General features: G+C 40.5%; 1 protein-coding gene across 2 annotated transcripts in view; it reads left to right on the top strand.

Moving 5' to 3' along the window:
* Window positions 1-25,503, top strand: part of KALRN (kalirin RhoGEF kinase) — a 498,966-nt gene that overhangs the window by 241,292 nt on the left and 232,171 nt on the right. For both annotated transcript variants that reach the window (XM_027885121.1, XM_027885122.1), the window contains exon 10: window positions 4,794-5,024. In XM_027885121.1, the coding sequence (XP_027740922.1) occupies window positions 4,794-5,024 (231 nt within the window). The remainder of the gene's footprint in view (window positions 1-4,793; window positions 5,025-25,503) is intronic.

Below are 25,503 nucleotides of genomic sequence, written 5' to 3'. Positions count from 1 at the left end.
TCTTCTGGGCTTGGTGGTTGGCACTCACACTGAATAGTGCAGTTGGGCAGATTCCTTGATGATAAATATAAGGAATGTTAGATATAAACCTCTTCTTTCCCAAATGCCTGCAAGAATTTGAGAGTTAGTCAATGAGAATGAGCAAGTCTGGGTTGCAATGACAAAGAATGCTTCTTTATTCAGTCCTTAGGCTTCTTAGGAACAGTGGATTGTATGAGCAGAGACAGAACAGTCCTGTTGACCTCTAGTTGCAACTGTGAATTTTATACAAATGCCTAGTCAGATGAAACTAAGTTTTTTATGTTGCATTTAAAAGTATTTCTAAAAACTATGTCAAATTGGGATTAAATAAAAAATAATAATGTTTGAAACTGGCATTTTGTTTATAAGCCCCAATCTTAGATTTTGTGAAATCAAAATTTGTTTAAAACTCATTACCAAAAGCCATAACATCCATATTGCTTTTGCTGATGTTTCCTCAGAAAGCTGTAATTAGTCACAAGCACAGCTGTTTAAAACATCTCTATAGTATTTTACTTACAAGTAAATTTTTAAATGGTATGTAGAATTGCCAGAGAGGTTAGTCTTTCATTTCAGAAATGTTCATCCTTTTCTCCCAGCTATGGGGTAAGGTGAAAAGTCTTAGGAGTCCTGCCTCCTATCCACATGCCTATTCTCCTATCTATATAATGCCCCTTTTCATAGAAAACAATGTTTCTTCCCTCAGAGCTCGCTATGGTAGGATGAAAATTGTAGCACTTTCTTTTCTTTTGATTGTCATTAAAAACCACTGTTTCTATTTTCTTGCAGTCACTGAAAAATCTCTATTTCTATTTCTATAATTCTAAAAGATTTGGTATAAGAGTAATCATTGCTTGAAATAACCATTTAGTATGGATATTTATTAGGATACTAGAAATATGTTATGGGCCTATTCTGTTATTTTACAGAGTATAACAAAGCAGTTCAGATTCACTTCAGGAACCTAAGAGCCACCCAAAGAATCTTAGGGATACTCTTTTTATCCATCTTACCATAATTGTAGTCATAATTATTTGTCTTATTTCCTTTATTAAGCTTGAGTGAAGCTCAGAACTAGTGGAGGTGGAGATTATGGACATGGTATGCAATCCACAGCTAAGAAATCTCCTGCACTAAACCCAGGTGCTGGCAGAACAGGCCTCCTTCCTTTGGAGAACTTAGCTGTGCCCTTGCTTTTCTTTTGGGTAGAGCAGGTCTAGAGGGAGGAGGTGCACACAAGGTGTATGCCCTTTGGCAGATTTCCCTCTTGCAAAGAGATTTCCTCTTGATTTCTCTAGCCACGGTTTTTTTATGTTGCTCCACCAGTGTTTCTTGTGGATGAGGAGAAAATCAGGACACCCCTACTGAAAACTGCACTGATGGGCTAAAGATAAGGTTAGGAGGGAGAGAAAGGTTTTCTTCAGTTATGGTTGGTGGTAAGAGCATCTTGTTCACTGTGACTTAACTGCCCTTCACTCTCTATTCCTAAAGGTATGATATATTCACTCTAAACCCCATATATTCCCCCAGTGCCAATCGTAGCTGTTTCACAAGTGGCACCATTATTCCAGTCACTTGCAAGGCTCTGGAAGTCTTTCTTACCCTCTGTATGGTATATCTGAGGATTTTAACTTATTCCCTAGTTATGTATAGGGCATCTGTGGAGATTATTCCACTAGCACAATAAAATCTATTTTTTGCTTCACCCAAAGTCACGTAACTTTTGCATTCTGCCCATCCTTCTCCTACAATGAAGCCAAAATGCAGGAATATCACCAGATGACAGGAGTGTACGTGTGTGCCCTGTCAGGTAGTGAACTAAATCTTCCCATAAAGTCCAGCAGCTATTCTGTGCTTTTCAAAACAACTGAGAAAGAATCAAGTTTGCTTTGACAAATGCAACACTGGCACTTACACCGTACGGGGACTTCAAGTCATATGGGCTCCATTCAACCTAAGACTTTTGCAGTGCTTAAAAATACGTCATTAGTGAGATTAAGTGAAGTGATGTGACTCAGGTGGGTTGTTAGTGCTTGTCTCCTTGCACAGTCCTTGAAAAATTCAAAAAGATTCACATGAAAAGAGATTTGTTGATTTATTTTTGCAGTTATAAGGAGAACAAGGAAATGACTGCAAGAGCAGAGTAGGTAGCTTCTCCATTCGTGAATCTGCTCCCTCCCTTTCTGAAATCTGTTCATTGGAGAACTCTGACAGGACAAATCTTCTGAACCTGTTGATGGGGAGTGCAGTAATATTCACAACAAAAATGCTTTTGGAAAATAAACTTTTTAAGCTGAAGAACTTCAGAGCTGCAGAAGATATGAAACCCTGGAATATGTATGTAATCCCTGTGAATACTGAGTACCACTGGTTACCTCACTGTCCCCGTGCTCCTTGACGTGTATTTAGTCCAGTATGACAGGACAGGCATGCAAATTGGAGAGCACTGGAGCACTTCTAGTAGCCTCTGATTTGTATTAATGATTATTAGCAGGACAACAGAAGCCCTTAAAGTGTGGTGTTTATCTCTGGCTGTGCAGAGAATAACTGGAAGGCTATGCCCATCAGGGAAAAATCATAACTTGTAATCTCTGAGGCTTTTTAAACAGACACAAATAAACAGATACAAATTGCCATGCAACAACAGATCAAAGCCCACATTCTGTAGAAGAGAAAAAAAAGACAATGCAGAAGCTCTAGGTATCAATAGATCTATATTATGGCACAAACTTTCCAGGAAAGTTGTCCTGAGTAAAACACATCTGTCATATTTTCTGTGCAATCTGTGCGATCGAGGCAAACTTTTGAACCTGTATTGTTAGTCCCAATTCTGCTGTGATTGCTATTAGTGTAAATCAGCAGGGACTGTACTAAAACCATTGTAGCACCACCCAGGGACTGATTCAGACCAACTGTAATCCCAGAGCCCGGTAACAGGAGCGTAGTAAACATACACAGTGCATTTTAGCCAGTGCAAAGAGTGAGTTTCTGGTCTAATAAACTACACCCAAATGTGTCCATAGCCTTGGTTTCCTGTTCCCAGTCATTAAGTTGCTGTGATTGTCTTCCCACAGATAAAATAGGATGTACTGTGCGTTATCTCTTTACCTATCTTGGAGCTGCTTCTTCCTGAGTAGCAGATAATACCGTATCTGTAATCTTGCTGAGGTAACACCTGTGCCTCAGTGTTTCCTCCTAAAATCCTCCCTCAAATCATCACTATCCACTATTTCTGTTCCCCCTGTGACCCCAGAAGGCTCCAGCATGTGAAAATTGTTCCAGCTGATCTTCATCAGCAAATGACTTTAGTAGGGAAAGCCACTCCCTGTGGACTTGCCAGTTAATTCCTGATCTTATTTCAAATTGCCTTGGATATTTAAAAAATCTGCAAGGATTTGCCTTAGCCCACCTAACAGTCATAAATATGATGAGATTTTACTCCAATTTTTACCAGTATAAATCTCAAAGGGTCTCTTGATTTCTCTGAAAATGCACCAGATACACACTGCTGCAGCAGACTGGGATGTGGCATGACTTGCCAAAAAAATGCCCCAAAAGTTTGGGTATTTAAGGATAAATTTGAACAAGCAACTTATAATACAGAAACAAATGAGACTTGGAAATCCTTGAGATGTGTTTTAATTTTGACTGATAATGTTCAAAATTTAAACTAGATGAAAAACATTCATTAATCTACTCTCTGGCAAGATTGATAATTGTGATTGCATAGAAATAAAAACACTTTTCAGAAAATATTGTCATTTTCACTGCAGTTTGTTTTAGAGGGAAAAGAAAAACTTGAGCCGGGAAAAGAGAGTGATTCCATTCCAGAGTGTCCTCGTTTACCATTTCTGTTGCAAACAATATTTTAATTTTGTAACCTGCAACTGAAAAATATTTCAAAAAGCCATTTCTGGAGAGCTAGTGCATGCACACACTTTTTAATAGCAATTTGGTTTTTATGGTTCCATTTTGCATATTGCACTTGTAATATGAAAATGCTCCAGGAATGTTCCAAGGAAAAAATCTTGCATAAAAAAATCTGTCATTCTTTTTCTTTTCTTTTTTTTTTTTTTTTATAATGCCCAAATGCCTTTGCATCCGTAAGTGTATTTTAATATTCTCAAAAAAAGGTTACATGTGGCTGGCTTTGCATTTGCCAGCCAACTGTAGTCCATTGAAAATGGAGACCATAGGTCCCTCTGAGCTATTCCTGGGGAAGAAAAGAATCACTGTCGTATACTAATTTATTTTTCACTGCCACTAAATGAAAATAAATGAAATACAGAATGGAATGTCACACTTCTCAGTGTATAGACATACTTAGTAATCCTCCAAAGAAAGGACTGTCCCTTATCATACAGAATATGAATGACTCTGCCATCTGTGGTTTTCTTAAAATGCCACCTCCTCACAGAAATAGGCCTGCTACTGCAAATGCCACCTGTCACCAGCCAGGATATGTCAAAGATTTTCAGTGCCCGTGTGTCGGAATGGAACACAGCCTTGGGATCTGTGTGTGTGCAGTCCCAGCAGTGCAGTACCTGTGCTCCTGCTGAGTGACACAGCAGGCCCACTAGGAAGCAAAGGCAAGTGCTGAATGCGTAAGTACAAGTCACCAAAAAAAGATTAAAAAAAATGTTATGAGGTCTCTCTTCCTTTTTGACTTAAATGAAAACACACAGGGGAAAAAGAATGAGCTAGAATGTTCTCTGTCGGCTACTGGATGTTTAAGTATCAGTGCAGTAAAGCAGACCTGTTTCTTCACTCAGGTGAGCCAGGATGGAAAAGCCTTGCTGGATGTTCTACAGCGTCCCCTGAGCCCTGGGAATTCTGAATCCCTCACTGCTACTGCAAACTACTCCAAGGCTGTTCACCAGGTGTTGGATGTGGTACATGAAGTCCTGCATCACCAGCGGCGCCTAGAAAGCATCTGGCAACACAGAAAGGTCCGGCTGCATCAAAGGCTGCAGCTCTGTGTGTTCCAGCAGGATGTTCAACAGGTAATTTCATTACTGAAAGAGATAAAAAATGACCGTTTCTTTGCAGCCTCTAAAGATTGCTGACTCATCTGGAGGCTATTCCCATAACCAATATTTCACAGGCAGCTCTATGTTAAAATCCTAATTCAGCTTTCAGTACCTCTCTGTTTCATGTTGGAAATCATCAATCAGTCCACTGATTATTGATCAGTCCATTCCCCATAAGAAATGTGGCACCGTTTTCAGTGTTCAGATTTTCACAAGTGAGCAATTAGCTGTAGGTGCTCTACTGTTTCTGAGAAAGTGATGTTTAATAGAAAAAAGAATTTCAAGTGCAGAAAGCAATTGAACTGCGGTGTATTTCACTTTCCTGTGAGGAAATAACATAGACATTTTAGTGATGGTGTTTAGATAACGTTTAGATGTTCCTGTGCTATGAGTTTGCTGGCTCCAATGAACTTCACACCCCAGTGTTCAGAGCCCATCTCACAGAAATACAGTGTGTAGGGTACAGGCTCACCTCTGAGAACTTATGCTCCCGGTGAATAACTTTTCTCTCCCAAAGGAATCCCTATGAATACCATCACAACAGCATAAGTGACAGTAGGTATGAGATGCCATGTTTGTAGCTGCCAAATATGCAAGCACAATCAACAGATGTTACCGGGCTCTGCTCATTCAGGATGGTGTGGTTTGTTTAAGGGCCCCATTATAGCCCGAAGCAGATGTTGGTGGCAATATGGTACTTGCTTAAATGAAGAGGCTGAATGCTCTAATCATGTTTGTGGAGCATTCTAATGTCCCTGGGGTTCTTCATGTCATTGCCTTCCTCCGAGTGAAAAATGAGGCAGAGTCAGAGCAGCGAAACTGTCACAAGCAAAGCAGACATGAACCAACAAGGGCAGGGGACAGGCAACTTGTATTCAACATGCAACTCTGTGGTCCTGTTAGTGCCATAACCAGAGTGCACCAGCACAACTGCAGCTGTAGATGTCCTTTGCAAACACATATGACCATTTATTTGGCAGTCTTGAAAAGTTTGCCAGTATTTCTACCTGCCTAGTTTTTCCTCTAAACCCACAATAATATTCATGCCATATATATATATGACTAAAACTGGGACTGAATGAAGTGGATGCTTAATTTAAGCAACTTTGCTTTCATTATACGTCAGCAAACATGCTGCATGGTAACAAAATTCATAAGCTATATATTACATAGAGGACGTACTTGGAATTCATTTAGAATGCTTTCAGCAAACTATACAAAAGTTAATACAGTTTTAGGGTTACAGTCTCAAAAATCAAGGGTTGTAAATTCTGATGGTTTTGTTATTTTTCTAATTGTGGTATTTAATGTCAATAAGAATCCATGTTATCTTAGATATTCTTCATTCTCTAGGGTGATTTACACTTTTTTTTTCAGTCTTTCAAAACTGAAACTTTCCTACATCTTTTGAATTCAGTAGAAGTGTTCATGAGGATCATTCATGAAACCCATTTAGACTTGTACTCCCCACGTATGCGAGGCAATGAAGCTGTGTCACTGGGTTTCAAAAGGAACAGGTCTTTTGTATGAACTGTGACTTTTGGTGAGAGGAAAAGAAAGAAGCAGTAAGAGTCACTGGAGCACAGTCGCTTTAGAGAGCATTACTGTGTGTGAGTTCTGTTGGCAGCAGTCTTTCCAAATTTTTCTCTTAATAGGTAGTTATCATCTGGGAAGCAAGAACCTAATGACAGACATGTTTCCATCCTAGCACACACTTACTGGAGGCATCTCTTTGTCCTACTTAGAAAGTAGAGAGGAAGAGATGAATCATTCTGTTCACTAAACATCTGTACTATTCAAGATAAATGCTTTGTAACTCATAAATGAAATTATCAGCTAAATGTGAAATATGAATTGTAGATTCCATGAGGAGGAGGAAGATATCTGAGGATGTTGATGAGGGCTTTGAAAATAAACACCTGTATATTTGTCGTGCAATTCCTATTATGCTTATTTTGTTAAATGCCCATCAGTTGGCAGATGAAGCTCTCTACCTGAATGTTTTCACTAAACATATGCAGCATTTATCTGTAATAATTTCTTGACTTGTCAAAATTCAATAACCTTTAACTGAGTTCTTCCTGATTCGAATCTAAAATGAAAATATGTGGGAGAACAAATCGTGACAGGAGAGCCGACAGTTTATTAGAATTTGCTGTTTTCTAGACAGGTAATGATACAGTGTGGTTTCTCTAAGGGAGATACTGCTCTTCCCTTTCCACGCAGCTCAAAATTAGGCGTGTTCTCACAGGTGCAGTCTTCCCTGTCAGGATGTCCTGTGGCTCACCCTCCCCAGCTGTTGGCCAGTGCAGTAAAAATTCTGGTGAAAGATGATCTCTGTATCAGAACTTTCACTCCCTCACTCGTTCATCTATACCTTTCTCCTCATGTCACCTGTTCTGTATCAATGTTGTCTTAAAAGTGGATATGATTAGGGGCAGGTTTTGTTGTTTTGCCTGTTCCTAATACAGACTCAAATATTATTTTGCATCCTCTCAATCTGCTATTAACAGCTTTTAATAGCTATTAATAGCTTTTGGGAAAGACGCGTCTCCAAGAAGAGATTCTTATGAATCCTGAGAGATCAATAATTCCTTATCTAACTACTCTAGTTAGTCTTGCCAGAGGGATCAAGTATTTGGGCATCAATATTAAGTGTTCACATAGAGGCCTTGCAAAACTGATTAGCTGGATGTAAGGCTTTATGTAGGCCAAGTGTGTGCCATTTGGACTGGATTTAGGGGTTAAGATGTGTTAAACAGGGCTCATTCATAGAATTCCTGGTGTGCTCTGCACCATTTGCCAGGCCAGACTACATGCTGTATGTACTAATGGCAGGTCAGGGCTGTGTTCTCAGATAGATTCACACTGTCAAGGAAATACTTCTCATTCTAGATGGCTTTTAGTTTGAACTGCACAAAATCCTTACAGTCACAGCATAATCAAAATACATGTTGTGCTGTAGGAAAAAAACTGTGTAAACACTATGGATTGCCAGGTTACAATATTAATGTAAGAAACATTATGCTATAAAACATCATTAGAAATAACCACTACCTTATACCATCAGACATTTTACAAGACTGTTTGCTATTACATCTGTGTATTAATACAAAAACATCCATTTGCACATGTGAACCAAGGTAAATAATAGAGTACTAAGGACAATGAGCTATGAATATGTAGTGTTTTAAAGAAGGAAAGAAAATAAATGGCGTGAAACTGCATTTGCAGCCTTTACAGGAAATAGAGCACCGTTCACAGAAAAGCAATAGCAGTTAAGACAATTTGTGAGCTGTTATGAGGCTGCACACAGGCAGGAACTGACAAGGAGCTCTTTTAACACCGAAAGTATTTAGGATCATTATAAAGATGTTGGGTTGCTAAGTGTGTAAGTGTTGCTTCAGTTGTTTCTTAGAAGTTCTCGGGTTTCAGATAGGGAAGAGCTGCAGTGTTTGATATTTAGAACACAGCTGTGGAAAGAGGTGTTGAGATTCTGTCCTGCAGGGAAGGGAAAAAAAGTCCCTTTGGCATTCACACTGGTATTTTGTAATTGCTGCAGATTCTTCAATTTTTGTTACCTTTTCCCTTTTGCCTCTCTCTGCTCTGGGTCTTCCCCTTCTGCAGACCATTTACCAGCAAATTAACACCATTTCCATTGCTGTTGAGATTTGAAATTGTTCTCGTGTTGTCTCAATTTTCCACTGCTTTGCACTGTTAGATTCTGATTTATCCTGCCAGCCTCTGCAGGCATCTCTCCGTGCATCTAATATGTTCCCTTTGCCCCCATGAACATCAGCACTCTGAAACAGCAAGAGTAGGATAAGGATTGTACCATGAGCAGATGTTACCACGCAGCCTTAGAAATAGCTGAAGTAAGTTTATAAAGCTGTTCTTCACCTCACTGCCTCCCCCATCCCATTTGTTTCATATGGGCAAGAATTTCATCTGAATTCTCTATTTTATAAGAAACTCGTCCAGTGAAGGGTAAAGCCTGAAGCATCCTTGTTAAAGTAGAAGGAAAATGAAGACCCATTAGATGCGTTATTGAAATGGTCTGGGCAAACCTTGACCTTGGTATTTTTACACCCTTTCATGGCAGAATAGTCAAAATGCCACTCTCCTTCTCCAGCCCTTATTGCTTCTCATGGAAATTCTCAGTTCTTTCTGTCATTTCCATGCATACATACAACACTCAGCCTAGCACAGGCAGCCTATTTCTCCACAGATACACATAATTCTCTCAAAGGTGCTACTTGGTTGGTGCTGCTTTCTTCTTGCTTCAGTTTGGTTGTGTTGGCTGCCTGTAAAAGAAGAGCTGAAAAATAGGTGGATGTAGAGGTGCTGTGTGGGGGGTTTCTTGGCTATGTACGAAGTGTTGAGGTAGCTGTGGTGTCTCTGCATGGCAAAATGGAACAGGCCCATCATGCCAGATGAAGACCAGAGGCACAGAGCAAGATGACACAAACAAACAAGAGGGTAGGGGTACTAAGGGGTACTAAGACAGCTGCCTTACCAGCTGTAGTGATGTCTGAAATCCTCTTGGTTATTGAAAAGGCCAAGCTGGACTAGTGTCAGGTTCATCTGATTTGTCTAAATTTAGGATTTACCTTCTGTTGGCTTCATGCCCAGATACATTAATGGACATGGTTTTGGTTCCCTTGCGTGGTTATCTGCCTCTGGTGATGGATAAAAGGGCCATGTGGCCATTCTGATAACATTACATTTACCAGCTGCCATTGCTGTGGGAGACTGCAGAGTATTGCAGAGGAAAGGCTGTCTCTCTTCATAACCAAGCACTTTAACTTGTAGCATGTCTGGCTTTTGCTGGCAGAGAAAACAGATCAGGGCATGATTCTGACATAATTTGTATGGAAAAGTGTCCTGCCAACGTCTGTCTGTCTCCATACACTATCTGAGAATGCTGAACACTTCATGTGATACATGTGATCTATGTGGTTCATTTGCAGAAGAATGCAAGGGTACTTGAGGCAGTTCATGTTTCATTTAGCACTCACACCAGATTTTAGAGGATTAGGTCTGTACATCCCCCCTCCCCCCTCACCACATGCATACTCAGTTGTTTTGATCATTTGATCACTTCAAGGCAATGAAGAGTTCTCCACCATTCTGAATTTTTCCAACCTGTCATACTTTGTTTCAAAGACAAAAGAAATCAGACTATATATCTCTTTTTGTGCTTTGTTTATAATAGTACTTTCACTGGGTCTTGTAAAGCAAGATATTTATTCGTAAACAATTGCTGAAGAAAAAAAGAACATTAAGTCGGGATTATATTTACTACCATATGACTTCAGCCACAGCACCCTGCAAAAAAACATCACATGCTCTGTGTGCCATCTGAGCAGATTTAGCCTGTAAATAGCTACCACTGACAGATCACCAATTAAAACATTACAATTCAAAGCATCCTGGAGAATTTTCACAACCCCTTTGGTAAATTGATCAAGTCATGAGATGCACTTCATGTTTGTCACTTATATGTTTACATTTCAAGGTATTACTGCTGTGCATTCTCTGAGCCTATAAGCTATGTGTGACCTAACCAGCCACGAGTGATAGTGAGTACAGGTTCTAATTATGCTTGTATTGCCCCCAAAATTAATGAAAAAGGAACTCAGGAATCAATACCGGTAAAACTTCTTGTCAATCTTCTCCCAGTGGGATGCAACAGGAGAGAAAACAACCTTTTGTTATCTATGACCTAGAGATAAATCCCTTTGTTCTCAATAACTTTTTCCTTCCAGCAGCTGGTGAGGCCACAGTGTCCTGGTTTATTATCTGATATAAATATCTCACCACAAAATTCTGATAGATCACTATATAACTTTTACCTACAGAGCTCTAAAGGACCAACTTAATAATATGGGCATGTGTTTCCAAACCCAGATATGTTTCTAGCAGCCTCTTATGCTCTTAAATCTTCTCTGTTTTGTTATTTATGTACTAAAGGATGGTACAATTGTAGTAAAAGGGGTTTTTGTTTGTTTATTTCCATGCACTCTTCATCACAGACCATGCAATAAAAAACATTTTGGCAGCTGCTTTTTCAGGGCAATTTTCATTCCATTCCTTTTGTTCCTGCCAAAGGAACTGGCACATTTTCAGTCAATGTGAGTGCAAGTCCAGGCAGTGAAGAGATTTGTGGCCCCACTCATCTTCTAAGAAGAGGACTAACAAGTAACCAGCTCTGTCTTGAAAGTAAAGTGGTGGTTTATTTGTGCTGATTAGTATCCTGCAGATATTATGAAAGGAATTAATAACGCCATGGCCATTTAAATAACAAAAACATTGCTGAGTGACTTGTTTGCTTATTTTGAACTCTAAAAGAGGACTGCCATTCCTTAATTTGGACCCTCAGCAGCATGGGATTATGCAGGAGCTTCAGATGATTTCTACTGGCTATAGACATACCTCTAAGCTCTGGTGGCGGCAAACTGTAGTAGAATAAGAACGCCCTGCACAGCTCCACCATCGCTATTGCTCAATGACCAGATTGTGTTGGATTTGCTGCACAAGGCAGCCCTGCTAGGAAGGAGAATGAGAGTGTTGCCCACCTGTTTTCTGGTGATTTCATATGGATGTTTCCCAGTTCCTTCAGCTTGTGAAGACACGGAGCTATTGTAGACGGTGTGCTCAGGGTTTCCAACACAAACAGGACGGGGTTCTTGAAAAGAGAACACAACTGAAAGAAGTAACGTGCATTTGTCCTCTTTGCCAGTAACTCTGGCTAAGAAATCAGCCCTTCAAAGGGCCAGAGCTGAGCTTCCTGACTGAGAGTGCAAACACTTGGCACGCTGATACTTGAGCACGTGCAGAGAGTGGCTGCTGGTACAGAGGCAGGCTCTGTGTTTCTGTCCAGGCAGTCACGTTTGCACTCTGTAACCAGTGATCAGTGCATGGTGTAAGAACACCTGGGATGTCTTAGGCTATCAGGTTAAGAAGTAAATTGCTTTAAATACTTTGAATTCACATGAGACAGAGAGAGGGAGCTCTGTTCTAAACTTCTGACAATGCTTTTAAATTTAGACCAGTATTATTCTGTATTTTTTGTTGCTACAATTCATCACAAGGAACTATAGTTTTAAGTTTTCATTTAATGATATTTCTGGAAATGATAATGATATCATTCTGGAAATTCCTTAAAGGTTGCTGATTAACAATACACTATCCTCTTCATAATTTGATTTAAAGTGTAACTTCAAGTAATCTGGAAACAACCTTTGTCTTTTTCTTCCTCTTTCTTCCTCTATGTAGTTATTAAACCAAGCAGACAATTGTTCTTTGTGCTTTTAAAGAGTCACTAATGAAAAAATAATAATGACCACTTTTTAATTTATACGCAGAGCGGTAGTGCAAGGGATGTCAAACTTCAGGGGCCAGATTCAGTTACCAGCTGAAGTTTACTTAGCATTGATGTATGAGCAGTGTGAGAATGCTTTTGATGAGCTTCACAGCTGTCTTGGGAGATAGGATCTGTAGAAATCTGAACCAGCCAGCTTGATCTCTGAACCTATTGAAGTGAGAAGAGGAACTAAAAAATAAAATTCCTTTGTCTGTCAAAAAGTGATTTTCTTCTTCAGAGCACTGTCTGTCCTTCAAGACCTACTACTTTCAGATGGTCTGTTTTGCTACTTCTTGAACTGCAAATATTTGGATTCTAACTGAGAGCTTAGGCTAAGAAGGCCTCGTGGAAACCCTCTGAAATCTTGCTGATCGACTCATTGAGGATGAAGAGGAAACAACTCATGGTATAAAGAAATGGAGAAGGTGATATAAAGATGCAGTTAGTTAGTTCTCTGTGGGTAGATGTAGCTACCCATGGTCTGTATTTATCCTGCCTGTCTTTAGGAGTGTAACTGAATCATCCAAGTCAGGAGCCTAATGCGTGGTCTCCTTTTATAGTCAACAGAGAGACACTGGCATCTTCAGAGAATGACTCAGTCTGTCTAAGATCTGAATTGTACCCTGGATACTTCCCTCTCTTATTCTTCACTGTCAGGCATATAATGATAAGGTAGGTTCTTCAGGCAAGACCTTCAGTTCACTACCTAACGGTGGGTGAGATGTGTTAGGATGCAAGAGCCCAAATCCTGTGAGGTGTGAAGCACCTCTAACCATTCTGCCAGACACTCAGTGTCTCCCTGATCCAGGATTGGCTTTGCAGAAAACTGCAGGAAAGTCAGTCCTAAAGGAACTGCTAAAATGTGCTGGTACACTTAATCAGAATTTGTAGTCATTACATATCATGTCTTCGTTGTCTATTTCTATCCCAGGACTGTTTGCGTGTCAGCATCCCTGAAAGTATCATGTGTAGTTTATTGTTTCTGAAAGGCATCTTTGGCTCTTATTGTCATGGCAAAGGAGGAGGAAGAATTAGGCTTGTCTGTTATTGATTAGCCCTACAAAAATAGGAGGGTTGCAGTGGTGAAGAAAAGAAATAAAATAGAGTTTTCTCCAGAAATATGTATATTTTTTGAAAACAACTGCTAGAATGAGTAATTTTCACTAAGGACATGGAGAAGAATAAGATCTTTGAACAGAGATAGACTGGAATTCCTGAAAACTTTCTCCCCTGTAACTTTAAGAAATAATAATAACAGTAGTTCGTCTTTGTTATTAAGGTTTCTTTCATTTCAGGATTATGGGTTTTCTAAAAGGGAAATGTTAAGGAACTTGCCAAAGGTCACTGAAAGCTTCATGACTAGAACTTTTCATCTCAGGATGTCTGATTCAGAAATCCCTGCTCTAAACTCTCAAAGTCATTGCTACTCCAGTTTTACCCCTTATGGACGTGTCTTATAGGGTTTATTGGGACTATCTAAAAATGAAATAAGGGTCTGTTATGCTAAGAAATAAATATGCTATTTTAGGCATTGGTTTAGGAGTCCAAAGCAGTCATTCTTTTCTACTCCATTTGTTTCCCTTGATCTTTCCTTTCAGTTATCTCCTCAGATGGCCTCCCAGCTTTTTTGTGGCCATGCCTGTCACTCAGAGTGATCAATCCTCTTTCATATTGTTTTTGACTGATGGCCAACAAAAGGTATTTTCATTGACGTGAGAAAAACCCTTGCCAGACAACAAAGAGGGTAATGATAGCTAGTTCCCAAAGTATAACTATAACAATTTCACTGTGTTTTCCTCCACAGAGCAGCTGCTCAGCCAGCTGGTTACTTTCCCCCTCTGGTAATGAATTACACTCGTGATTTGAGATTATTATGTCTTGCTGGGTAGCAAGAGCCAATTTAGGTTGAGTTGATCTGGCACCACTACCTGTTTCTGCTAGCTGCTCCTCTCCATGCTAGTCATTCCCGCTAGTTCTCGCTCCTCCTTCTGGCAGCTCTACCTTAGTCCATGCCACAAACTCCTTTCCCTATCCCTGCTCCATAGGGCTGTGCTCTCCAGCAGCTCCTTGCTCTGTTAGCGTGTCCTGTTGGCTGTGCCTGGTTTCTGTAGCTGCCTCACCGAACCAGCCTGACTGAACAGTTCAGGTATTTCTGTCCTTAGGAGGGAGGTTGTGCACTATTTGGAACTAAACAGAGTGTTTTCGCTCACAGGAGACTTTTAGGCGACTTCTTTTGTTTCATATTCCTCATAGGGAACTCCTACTTAAAAAGCTCCTTGCTTGTTTTTAGAAGTTGTAACCTGGATCGTGGTTCTGGAAGCTATTGCCTGGGCTGGGGTAACCCTTCAGGCACATTTAGACAGAGCTGGTTGGCTCAAACCCCTGTATTCTGTTACAGCTATAAACTTCTTTTATGTTATGCTACGGTTCCCTTTTAACTGAAATGTCTTTCAAATGTGAAAACACACAAACCAAACATATTTCAGGCCTGTCCGTTGGTCTTTCACCTTTCCACTCCCTTTGTTTTGACTTGTTTCTTTCCTGCCTTTTGAATTTTTTCAGATGGAACGTGTGTTGAGGGATAGAGAAAATTTTTTTTTTTGGCTTCAGCAACATATAAAACTTTCTGACCTTGAGACAATTGCCTTCCCAAATAAGGAGGAAAAGTTGTGGGGGAGGGAAATCACAAAATGAAACTTCTTTTTTTATTATTATTTTCCCTTTCCCTCCAACAAAAGGTAACTTTACACAATCAAAATGTGTTTTGGGTATCGTGGCTGCTTCCTTACCTCCACAGGATTTCAAAGTGCACAGGGTGTCAGGAAACAAGAAGAGAAGGAAGTTCAGGATGATGGGATGCCATATCCTGGGAGCCACTGAGCTAGGAGAAAAACAAGAAGGAAAAGCAGTTTTTCACAGAAAACTTCAGTTTGGAGAAAACTGAGCTTTTCTTTAAAAAGGTGCTCTTAGGGAAAGTCCCCAAACATTTCTGCCCTTCATTCTGCCCGTGACTCTCACTCCTGGAGTCATTTAGGTGGCGCCTCTCTTCTCTTGAACAGCTCAAGGCTGCTGCTTGCTGAAGGGGCCTTTCATAAGCCTGATCCTACTTGCACATATATTCTAGTTTATTATTGCATGACTAATCTGCCACAGCACTCTGGGGTCACTATCAATTCATCTGCCTCCTACAAACAGCTCCTCGTTGCTGTTATCCGTGGCCTCCTTTGGTGAATCTGTGAGGTCACTGGCCTTTCACCCCTCGAAACCCTCACAGGATCGTTTTCTGCTGTGACATGTAGAAGAATCAGCCATAGATTACACAATGATGCAAACATCCTGGGTTTTTTATCTCAGCTCTGCTCTGTCCTGCATACCGAGTGCCTGGCTCAGCAAGGGATCTGTGTGCTACATGCAGAGCTTCTGACACAGCACAGTAACTCAGCTCTTTCCCCACTTGCACTACTGAACTGTGACTTCTTTGCCCTGGACACCCTGTGTCAAGCACAGCTGGTTTACCTGAGCAGGGATTGACAGGCAGGCAGAATAAGCAGAAGAGATGCTGCAGTGGCCCTACAGCAGGAGAAAAGCTGTGGTACAGGCTTGAATCCCTGGGCAGGACCTGGTCAGGGGAGCGCAGCCAGCAGGTCAGACACAGCCTTGCTCTGCATTCCTTTCTTCCTGCACAAAGCCTGACACACATAAGCTGGGAGATAAAATTTTTGGGACATCTGGCTATTTATTTAAAAGACAAGAGATCCTAGAAAACTCCCTGATGAAGAATATGCGCTGCTTTTATCCTTGTTCTCCTTCTTCTCCTGTCCCACATGGTTTGCACTCTCCTATTTTGCCTCTAGTCTCTAATTAGGTCAGAGCCCTGTGGAGAAAGGTTATGTTTTTGTAGCTGTTGGTGTGATGCTCAGCCCCAAAGGGCTCTGTTCCTGGCAGGGCTGTTTAAGACTTCTGCAGTGCTGTGCCATCCTGGTGAGGTTTTTTTGTAGTGCTGTGAGACTCTGTACCAAGACCCATTTATCCCAGTTGGGATTTGTTCTCTTACTAAACCTGTCTCTGCTGTGTGCTGTGATTGTAAGCCTTGTTAAACCAGGATGATTAAATCATCTGCTCCCAGTAGTAACCCAAAGCAGTGCTTTATTTAATATCTTGGTCAGTCAGCAGTTTCCTCTGTGGTGAAGGAGACAACTCAAGCACAGAGGGGAGTGCCTGTGTAGGGCCTGGAGCATAGTGCTTATGTTAAAAAATAGTCTGTTGTAAAGCTCATCCTTCCTTTATCAGTCCTTTCTAATTGTTACTTACCTTTAAATATCTTGTTTAAACCAGTAACAATTTAGGTGGGTTGATACTATCAAAATGTGCATTTAGTGACAGAAGTAATGATATTGTTATCTAAGTCTGACATTTATCTATCAGGGAATTTCTTTCTTTGTTTTACAAGCTGAGCCACTGCAAGGGACCATAAAGCAAATCAGGGCTGGAACTGTGGAGAACAGTTGTGTTTTTTCCTGAATCTTTATCCACTCTCTATTAATTTTGTTTTGTTTCTTCTCTTGAAGACCCCAGGCACATCTGTCATTGGCAGAGTTAAAATCAATAGTTCTATTTACATATTTGAGGATAATGTACTTTTCTAAAGAGCTCACGTAGCTTCTCTTTTCTCTCCTATGTGCCTGCTGTATTTCAAGGGGTCCTTTTACGTTTTGGACACTCCCACTGAGAAAAAACCCAAAGCAAACAAATACAAGGAAAACACTTCACAAGGCACAAAGGGAAACACTTTGAAATGCACAATTTTCTCTCTAGGATCAGAAAGCTTTTCCTCACAAACATGAAAATCAAAACTGTGATGCTGTGTTCACAAACATGAAAATTAGCTGTGATCATAGATGTCATTAGTAACAACAACTTGGAGGTCATGACCTTAGAAATCTAAATCAGCTGGGTCCCGGATGTGTATCTTCTTACTATCAGGTCTGCAAATGCTGTTTTTCTGTCAGGGAAGCAAAACAGTTACTAGAGGCAGGAGGAAACACAAAATGCTAAGTAATTATTTGAAGAATTAATAAAATCCCTAGTACAGATGGTCACAGCAGAGTCTGAGCATTAACTCAGCATACAAGAGGTTTCTAATAATTGGGATATTGTTTTATCTGTTGGTACTGAAGAGCTGTAGAGATCCCCTACATAAGTGCACATGAGGAGGGAACTGAGCCAGACATTGAGCATGCTCAGGTATTTCTATTCCTGGGAACTTCAAAGCATAAACCAAAGTGGTGGAAGCAATCATAAAGGAAAATGAAATGGAGGCTTGTTTGAGTCAAAAATCAAGAGCTTTGCAGGTTGCCTTTTCTTCAGTGCTTACTCTGTCTGGGACAATGTTCTTCTCATCCTCTTAAGCTATGAGAGACCTGGGATATTCTTTCAGAAAATTCTGATTATGACCAAGCAAACAGCCCAGATGGGGGAACCCAGACCTAAGACTAGATCTGGCCCCAGCTCTGCCTGACCTGGCAGTTGCAGCCCTGTAAAACTGATCTGAAAGGACAAGCACGGGACAAGAAAGGGAGACCTGGGGAAAATGTATCAGCCTCAGGAGGAGCAAAAGCACTATTCTAACTGGAGCTATGGACAGCAACAACCAAAACCTTCTATGTGTCCTAGGTAAGGAAATACTTCTGAATATTATTGTTGGTAAGACACTGACAGATTTGATGAGTTGTATTGCTGAGTGATCACACTACAGCTAAGTGCCAGGTATGATTCCTGAGCGCTGGAGAAAAGACTCTCAAAGAGCAACACCAGCAGCTTAACTGCAAAAGAAATATTCTACCTGCCAGCATCAAGAAGCTTCATGCAGAGCACAGCAGCGTCTTTCTATGCTGATGCAGAACACACTTTCTGTGTCTTGTGCAGAAGGAACATGCACAAATGTGGTTATTTATAGCTTCTCCACCCACACTCAGCTTTGAAATTTGCTCTAAAAGAAGTTCAGCATTTAAAGAATACAGCAAGGTTTTTAACCTGAAGATATTTTCTTTTCTTTTGATTTCCTTTAAAACAATATTCTGGGAACATTAGTAGCAATCCAGGCATTAAGGAAGAAACATTAGTTCTTCATTTGTCCGTCTATTGTTCTCTTACTTGGAATGTTTTTAGAGGGGCAGTTGCCAAATTTTGTGAAGTAAAATATTTAATCAAGAAAATGAAAGATAAGTGGGATACATTTGATAAATGCGAGCTTTGCCAAAGGAAAGCAATGTTAAGTTGAAAGAAGTTCTTTCTCAGGGTAGGAGAGGCATGTATATATTCCCACTCCCTTTTGGGGAGTTTGCATCCTAGAGGCTGGAGCTGTGTGACCTCAGCCAGTGCCCAGAGGAAATGGACAAGTACTGCTCTGACAATGCCCAGCCTACACCCAGCCAGCTCTGCCAGAGCCCTGAATGGAACGTGCTGTTTCCAAGAGAGACATAAATCCTACATCTCACTCATTACTAGAGCTGGGATCAACTCTTCTTTACATGAAGGTGGATGGGACTCCAACACATCGTATTCTCACTAATCTCCAAATTTGAATCAGTTTTAAATAATCAGGAGATGTTTATAGATGTAAAGAACTGTACAAGGACATAACAGCCATCTGCAGAAAGCAGACACAAGGTTATTTTTGCCTTATAAGCCTGTGAAAAGGTAATGAGTGAAGGTGGACCAGGAGGCAGTGGGTACCTCATCATGGCATGAAGTGAGCAGTTGTGGTGCTCCTGGGAGGGTTGCATATCTGGGAGCAGACAAGTTATTCTGACTGTTGTCCAGGTTTATAGCTCTACAATAATGTGAAAGTTCTTGGAGGTGGGTGGGGAATGGAAGAGCACTGCTACAGCAGCTCACCATCAACTTTTGAGCATCTGCTAGAAAAGTTGATAACAGTCTCATTGGTGCACAGGCCATTGCTATGGAAGATATTTAGGATGTTTTCACTTACTCATACTCTGGAGCTCTTTCATAACTATTTTGCATCCTTTTTGCAATAGAAGCTTCTAAGAAGGGGGTGCCTGAGGGAATTGTTATTCTGTAGAGATTTCTACTGCAGAAGTTATTGATTAATAAGGATCCTGCTGCAGGCACTGTCTTGTCTGGATAAACTCCTACAGTCCTGTTTCCAGATGGGCTTGTAGGATATCTGTAGGTGCTAGAAGCAGTGAGAAGTGTGAATAAGACTATATGCATGAATTTTTGCATATTTAGGACTTCTCTGACACTATTCTGGACCCACTTGTCTCAGGAGTTGTGTAATTTACTCATATGTGTTTCCTAATATCAGATGTGCTTCACAAGGCTGCCCCCACTGCAAAGAACAGAACGTGGATGTTCTGCTTTTCACAGACTAGTGGGGTTTTTAACTACAGGTTTTTAACTACCTCTACAGAGGTTAGATTTTTGTTGTTAAAATGAGAAATTGTGCAGAGGCGAAACTTTCACATAATGTCCAGAAAGCTCATAAAAACACCTACAATCTGACCTCATGGGGACTTCTTTGTTGGTTGAATGTAGACAAAGGAATAAAGGAAGGTTTTTAAAATGTTTTAATTGGCTCTGTGTTTAATTCCCCTCATTAATTAAGTTGCAGTATGCAGCAAAATACTGATAGGTCTGTAAGGTTGTTTTTCCCTCCAAGGGTAAATGGGACTGCATGTTTTTTCTTTTGAAAAGACCTCTTTAATTACGTCGTGGTATTTGGAATAGCTACAATTAGAGAGCAAAAGCAGGGAGTGATTAAAAAATCATACTTAATAGCAGCTGCATTAGTTCCCTGACTTTTGAAACAAGAGACCCAGGCACAGTTGAGTACATACATACCACACCGAGGAGTTGTGGTGAGAAGGAAAGGCAAAATAGTGGTAAAAAATTTTTTACTGACTTCAGGGATCACTGTCTGTTGTAATGTTTTAAGAGAGATCCTCCCTGAGAAAGGATTGAAGAGGCAATCAAAATTCATCCTTCTTGTCCAGTCTTCAGACTATGTTAATGAGTGTAGCTCTACCACTCAATTCCACCTTAAAACAAACAAACAAACAAACACACCCAACAAAACCCCTGAAACCTCCGATTGTTTGTCTGGTGATAGTGGGATATACCACCTCTCAAGCCAGCTTGAAAGAAGTGGCTTATTACTTAATGTCCGAGCTGAATTAAATGCAGAAGAACTTGGTAGGATGGCTATATTATTTTCTGAAGATGAATTAGTCATTACCACATGGACATATTAGGCTATGGCATTTCAGGATTTATAGGTATATGGTCAGCAATTAGGCAATTATACCTCAGAGGTTTTGGAGCAGCTTACATCTGATTTTAAAGCCCTGCCTTTCAGTGGATTGCCCATTTACTTTTGCACAGCTGCCATGATGTTGCTTACTATTTATATTTCAGTATGTTCTTGCGTTAGAAAAAGTTCCTAGAATCCCCAACCAGATTTGGAGCCACGTATTGCCAAAGGCTGCAAAAAAACTTCAAGGCAGCTTTCACTCCAAGCACTTCCTCTTTCAGCCTTGCTTATTTCATCTGTAAATGTGGTTAATGTCATTTCAGAAACGCAAATGGAGGCAGGGACGTTGAGTCATTTGCTGAACTGCAGCGCTGGGCATTGAACCAAATCACTCCAATTCCAGTCTGCTTTAGAAATGAAATCCTTGTTGCTTTTTTTGCTTATTTCTTAAAAACTCTTGCACGATTTGACGTGTTTAACCAAAGAGAGCAAACAACAGTAAGGCGCAGTTCCCTCCTGCCTCTGCTGGTGGTGTGTCTGCATGGGGAGAGCACTCACCTGCGTTAACCTGTGCAGCCTGGGACGTGCTGTCATATGAGCTACGTATGTTCAGAAGGAAAACAGAACATGGTGTGTCTGTGCAGAGACTCAGGTTCTGCTGGATGCAGGAGTAGTTCCTGCCTTTTAACCTGACAAACGTGGGCTCTTCGATCTGTGTTCGCTGAAGTCAGTCAAAACATTGAGGTGGCTTTTGGTGAGAACAAGATCTGAGTTTCAGACTCATATATAGATGCCTCTGAAAATAAAAATAATTTCATGGGAGCCAAAGATGATGTTTCTGGTTTAAACATGAGGTGTGATCCCCATCTTTAAAAAAATCTGTCAAAAATACTTTACTGTGCCACCAACATAAATTTATACTGAAGAAAGAAGTGAAAAAGGGAGCTCAGTTTTTATTATGAGGTAAAAAAACACAAATGAGAATGGCTGAGTTTTGTTTTGGGTTCTATTATAAACCATTAATAATAGCAGGAAAAGCCAGAGGATAAGTTCCTTTGTATTTTGTTGTATTTCTCTCAGCTAGACCTTTAGTTGACATTACCCTGCTGTGACAGGGCTAGGGATAGGAGGGAAAAGGACTCTATTTTCAGCAATGATTTGGAATACAAAAAGAAACTGATTTTAGTCTAACTTTGTGTGCATTTTAGTCATTACAGGGGATTAGGTCTTATTAAGTCTCTTTGAGTTGTTGTGGTTTTGGGGGGATTTTTCATTTTGTTTTTGTTACAATTCCCTGTGTTAGTTGTGTCTTCCCTGGTGCTGTTGCTGACACCAAGTTCTTCCGGAGGGCCTGGTAGAAGGCCAGGAATTGGGCTGGCCCTGCCAGCCTGCACAGAGCAACATTGTCCAGGAGATGGAATTGCAATGGATAGAAGCTGACAATACCACCCTGGCTACTGCCTCCACTCAGATTCAGTGGTCTTTCTGGCAAATGTGCAAATTATCACTTCGAGGCTCTTTTCCTTCCCAATAAGGGGATGGTTCCTGAGTATCCTAAGAGCACATCTGCCTTGAACTGTGTTGCTTATAAATGCATGTATGATGTGTAGCTTCTAGTTCTTCTACTGGAAGAAAATGAAATATCTTCAGCCAAGAGATTCTCTGTCTTGTATTTGCAGAATCTAGCACAGTCAGGAAGTGTTACTTAGTAGGCTTGTACAATCTTGAAGGGCTTTGACAGAAAAGATTGGATTTTGCTGCTGTGCAGTATAACAAAACATTTACAATAAGCTCTGGATGTAAAGCATGATCTGAAACACGAACCTTTTAACTACACTTCCTGGTTACAAAAAGCAGGCTTGGCAAAACGGAGAGCTTCTGGAATGGGAGGTTTCAGACATGCAAGGCCTTGGAGTTACTGAGCTTTCATAATAGTAGCTACAGAGAAGGTAAAGATAAGGTTTGATTCTTATGAACTGAAATAGTGATGAGTCTATAAAACCACAAGTTTTGAAGTGCCATATCAATTCCTGGTATCACACCAGAATTTAGTTAGCCCATAGTATCTCAAGAGCAAGCAATAAAGTGCTCATGGTGGCAGCTTGATACTGCTTGGCTTCCTTTCATTGGCATAAGCCTTGCAGATTTTAGAGGCTCTATTCATGTGTTTGAAGTTAGGCAGTGCTTATGCACCTATTCAAAATGACGCCTCATTTAAAGCTGAAAAAATTGGGTGGAGTTGCTCTGGAATTTATTACTATTCTGTTACCAAAGAGTTAAACTAACCCCTTTGAGCTATGCCAGGTTTGTGCTGTTTTGAGATCAAGATCTGACTCTTTACTGCTTACAGTATAAAATGTTATAACTTATTTTCAGTTTTCAGAGTAGCCTCGCTGTAAGAGTCACTATGGCAAAACAGTGGGTTTTAGAGTTACAAAGATTAATGATTCCCACGGCTGAGGCTCTTCAATGGGTCATCTGGCTCAGGAAATGGAACTGTTCAACACAGGCCTGGGTCAACTGCAGACGTTGGGGAGCTCTGTCACTGTTAAAACAACAAACTGCACCTTAATCACCAGCTTACACTTCTCATCTCCTCCTGCAGGACGAGGGCAGGGGTCAGGACTGGTACATTTGAGCAAGCCTCAGTGTTCAGGCTGCCCAGGGAAGTGGTGGAGTCACCATCCCTGGAGATATTTAAAAAATATGTAGATGTCTTAGGAACGTAGTTTAGTGCTGGGTTAGTGGTTGGAGTCAATGATTTTCAAGTTCCCTTCCAACCTTAATGATCCTGTGATTCATATCCAAGTTATTCTCATTTCATCTTCATTCATTTATTCTAAAAGATATAATGTTTAAAAGGTGAAAATGCAGAAATTTTTTAACTAACTTCAACAACAGATATAGTTCCTTAGAGTAATGGATTTACTACTTCTTTCAAATTTTGCATTCATGTAAAATGGGTGCAGATCATGAGAACTTGCTTGAAAAGAATTGTTTCACAAGGAGGTTTTAATTTAAATCAGATAAACATATGAGATGTTTCTTATTATTCACATTTACTGATTAGGAAAGATACTTACAGAAAGACTTAATTTTCACAGAGCTATGTTGAAAAGTCTACCCTTTAAAAATAGTGCCCCATTGCTTTTTTTAAATTATTTAAAAATCAAATTAACTTTTTTTAAGTTATTAAAAGACTTGACCTCAACTGCACTAATGCAATCATCTTACCAGATTCCCATCATACAAATTAGCCTAGAGGAAGAGCAATTATCATCCCAGAACTTTCCTTAATTATTGCCTGATTGCTTCTTCAACCTTTTCCCTTTAAAACCAGTCTTCCATTTCTTTCTTCCCATGTTCTCCTATGTTATCCCATACAGTCACCATTCCTTGCAAATGGACTGACAAGAAGGTTTTTCCCTGACCTCACCTGGGCCGTATTTATTTTGCCTGCTTAGTTTTGCCATGGATCTCAGACTTCCCATAAGCAGAATTTCGATTGTCAGCAAAAAGGAGTGTGGAGAGGGCTCTGGAAGCATTTCTGTTCAAAGCACCTCCCTCCCAGTGCTGTGCTCAGATGAAGCCTGTCTGAATTGCCACTATTATTATCGTTGCAGTTACACAGATCATTCCAAAGGGACAGTTATGGCTATTCTTCCTCCAGGTAGCATTTTGAATCTCGTGGTTATTCAGCCATATAATGACTGTAATAGCCAGCACACTCAGCTTGCTGTAACTGTACTGAGTTTTATTAAATTTTCTTGGTGACCTGGGTTTGCTGTTTATTTTGTTGGGTGTGTAATCGTGCCCCTAAGGAGATAAGGAGACAGGACGTGCACATCATCATAGAAAGAAAAGACTACCTCTATCACTTTTGATCTTAAACAAGCTGAAGAAAAGAAAAAAAAAAAAAAAAAGAGAGAGACTAACATCTTTTTAGCACGTGTTTGTGTCCTGCAACGCTCCCACCAATATACATTGCTGACATCAGCTGGGCTTCTTGAATATTTGGTTTGTGTTCTGCTTCTGTTATAAGCTCCCAGCAAACAGTCATGCTTTTGAGCCTGATGCAGCATAACTTTTTGCTAACTGGAAATTAAACACAGTGTAAGGAATCTCCATCTGGGAAAGAAAGGGAGCCACCTTCTCACCTCCTTGCCTCATATGCACCCTTTCTGCAGTCCCAAGCAAGGTACTATCAGAGTAAATGGAGCATCTCGTTTGTTTCCTCCCATGGACATCCTGTGGGACTGGGCAGAGGAACAGCAGAAACAGCTACCCCAGCGAAATCACCTGTGTTGGTGGAGTCAGTATGGGGTGAGATGGGAATTTGCCACAGCTGAGGGTAAAATACCAAGACTCTTATTCTCCCATCCTTTCAGAAGCTGCCTGTGAGTTATGATGCATCCTAGGTGATTCCAGGGGTAACTGCAACCATGCTTGGAGATGTGCCTTGAAGTTTGAAGTCAGTTATGGTTTTATTAATGCAAGATTATCTAATGGACAGCAGCCTGGGTTGGAAAATGCTGCCTACATGGGGAATGTGTCCACAGAGCAGTGGTTAGCCTGGATTCAAATTGCAGTCAGGCAGGATCAGGCTTTCCTGTGCTAGGAGCTGCCAAGCAGGAGGGAGATCCTGCCCCTTGTCTCAAGTAGCTTTCAAACTAGTGTGAGTACAGTAGTAGATACACACTAGAAAGAAAGTTGGAATATACTGGAGCTAAAAAATAAATTTTATGTTTCAAGATGATGGATCTGTAGCACAATATTTTAATTCCAAAGAACTCATGACTTACAACCTTTTC

This window comes from Empidonax traillii, unplaced genomic scaffold (assembly GCF_003031625.1).
Source record: "Empidonax traillii isolate 1590-97213 ecotype Southwest subspecies unplaced genomic scaffold, ASM303162v1 scaffold161:size1573837, whole genome shotgun sequence".
Lineage (NCBI taxonomy): Eukaryota > Metazoa > Chordata > Aves > Passeriformes > Tyrannidae > Empidonax > Empidonax traillii.
This window is presented reverse-complemented; position numbering and strand designations above follow the sequence as displayed.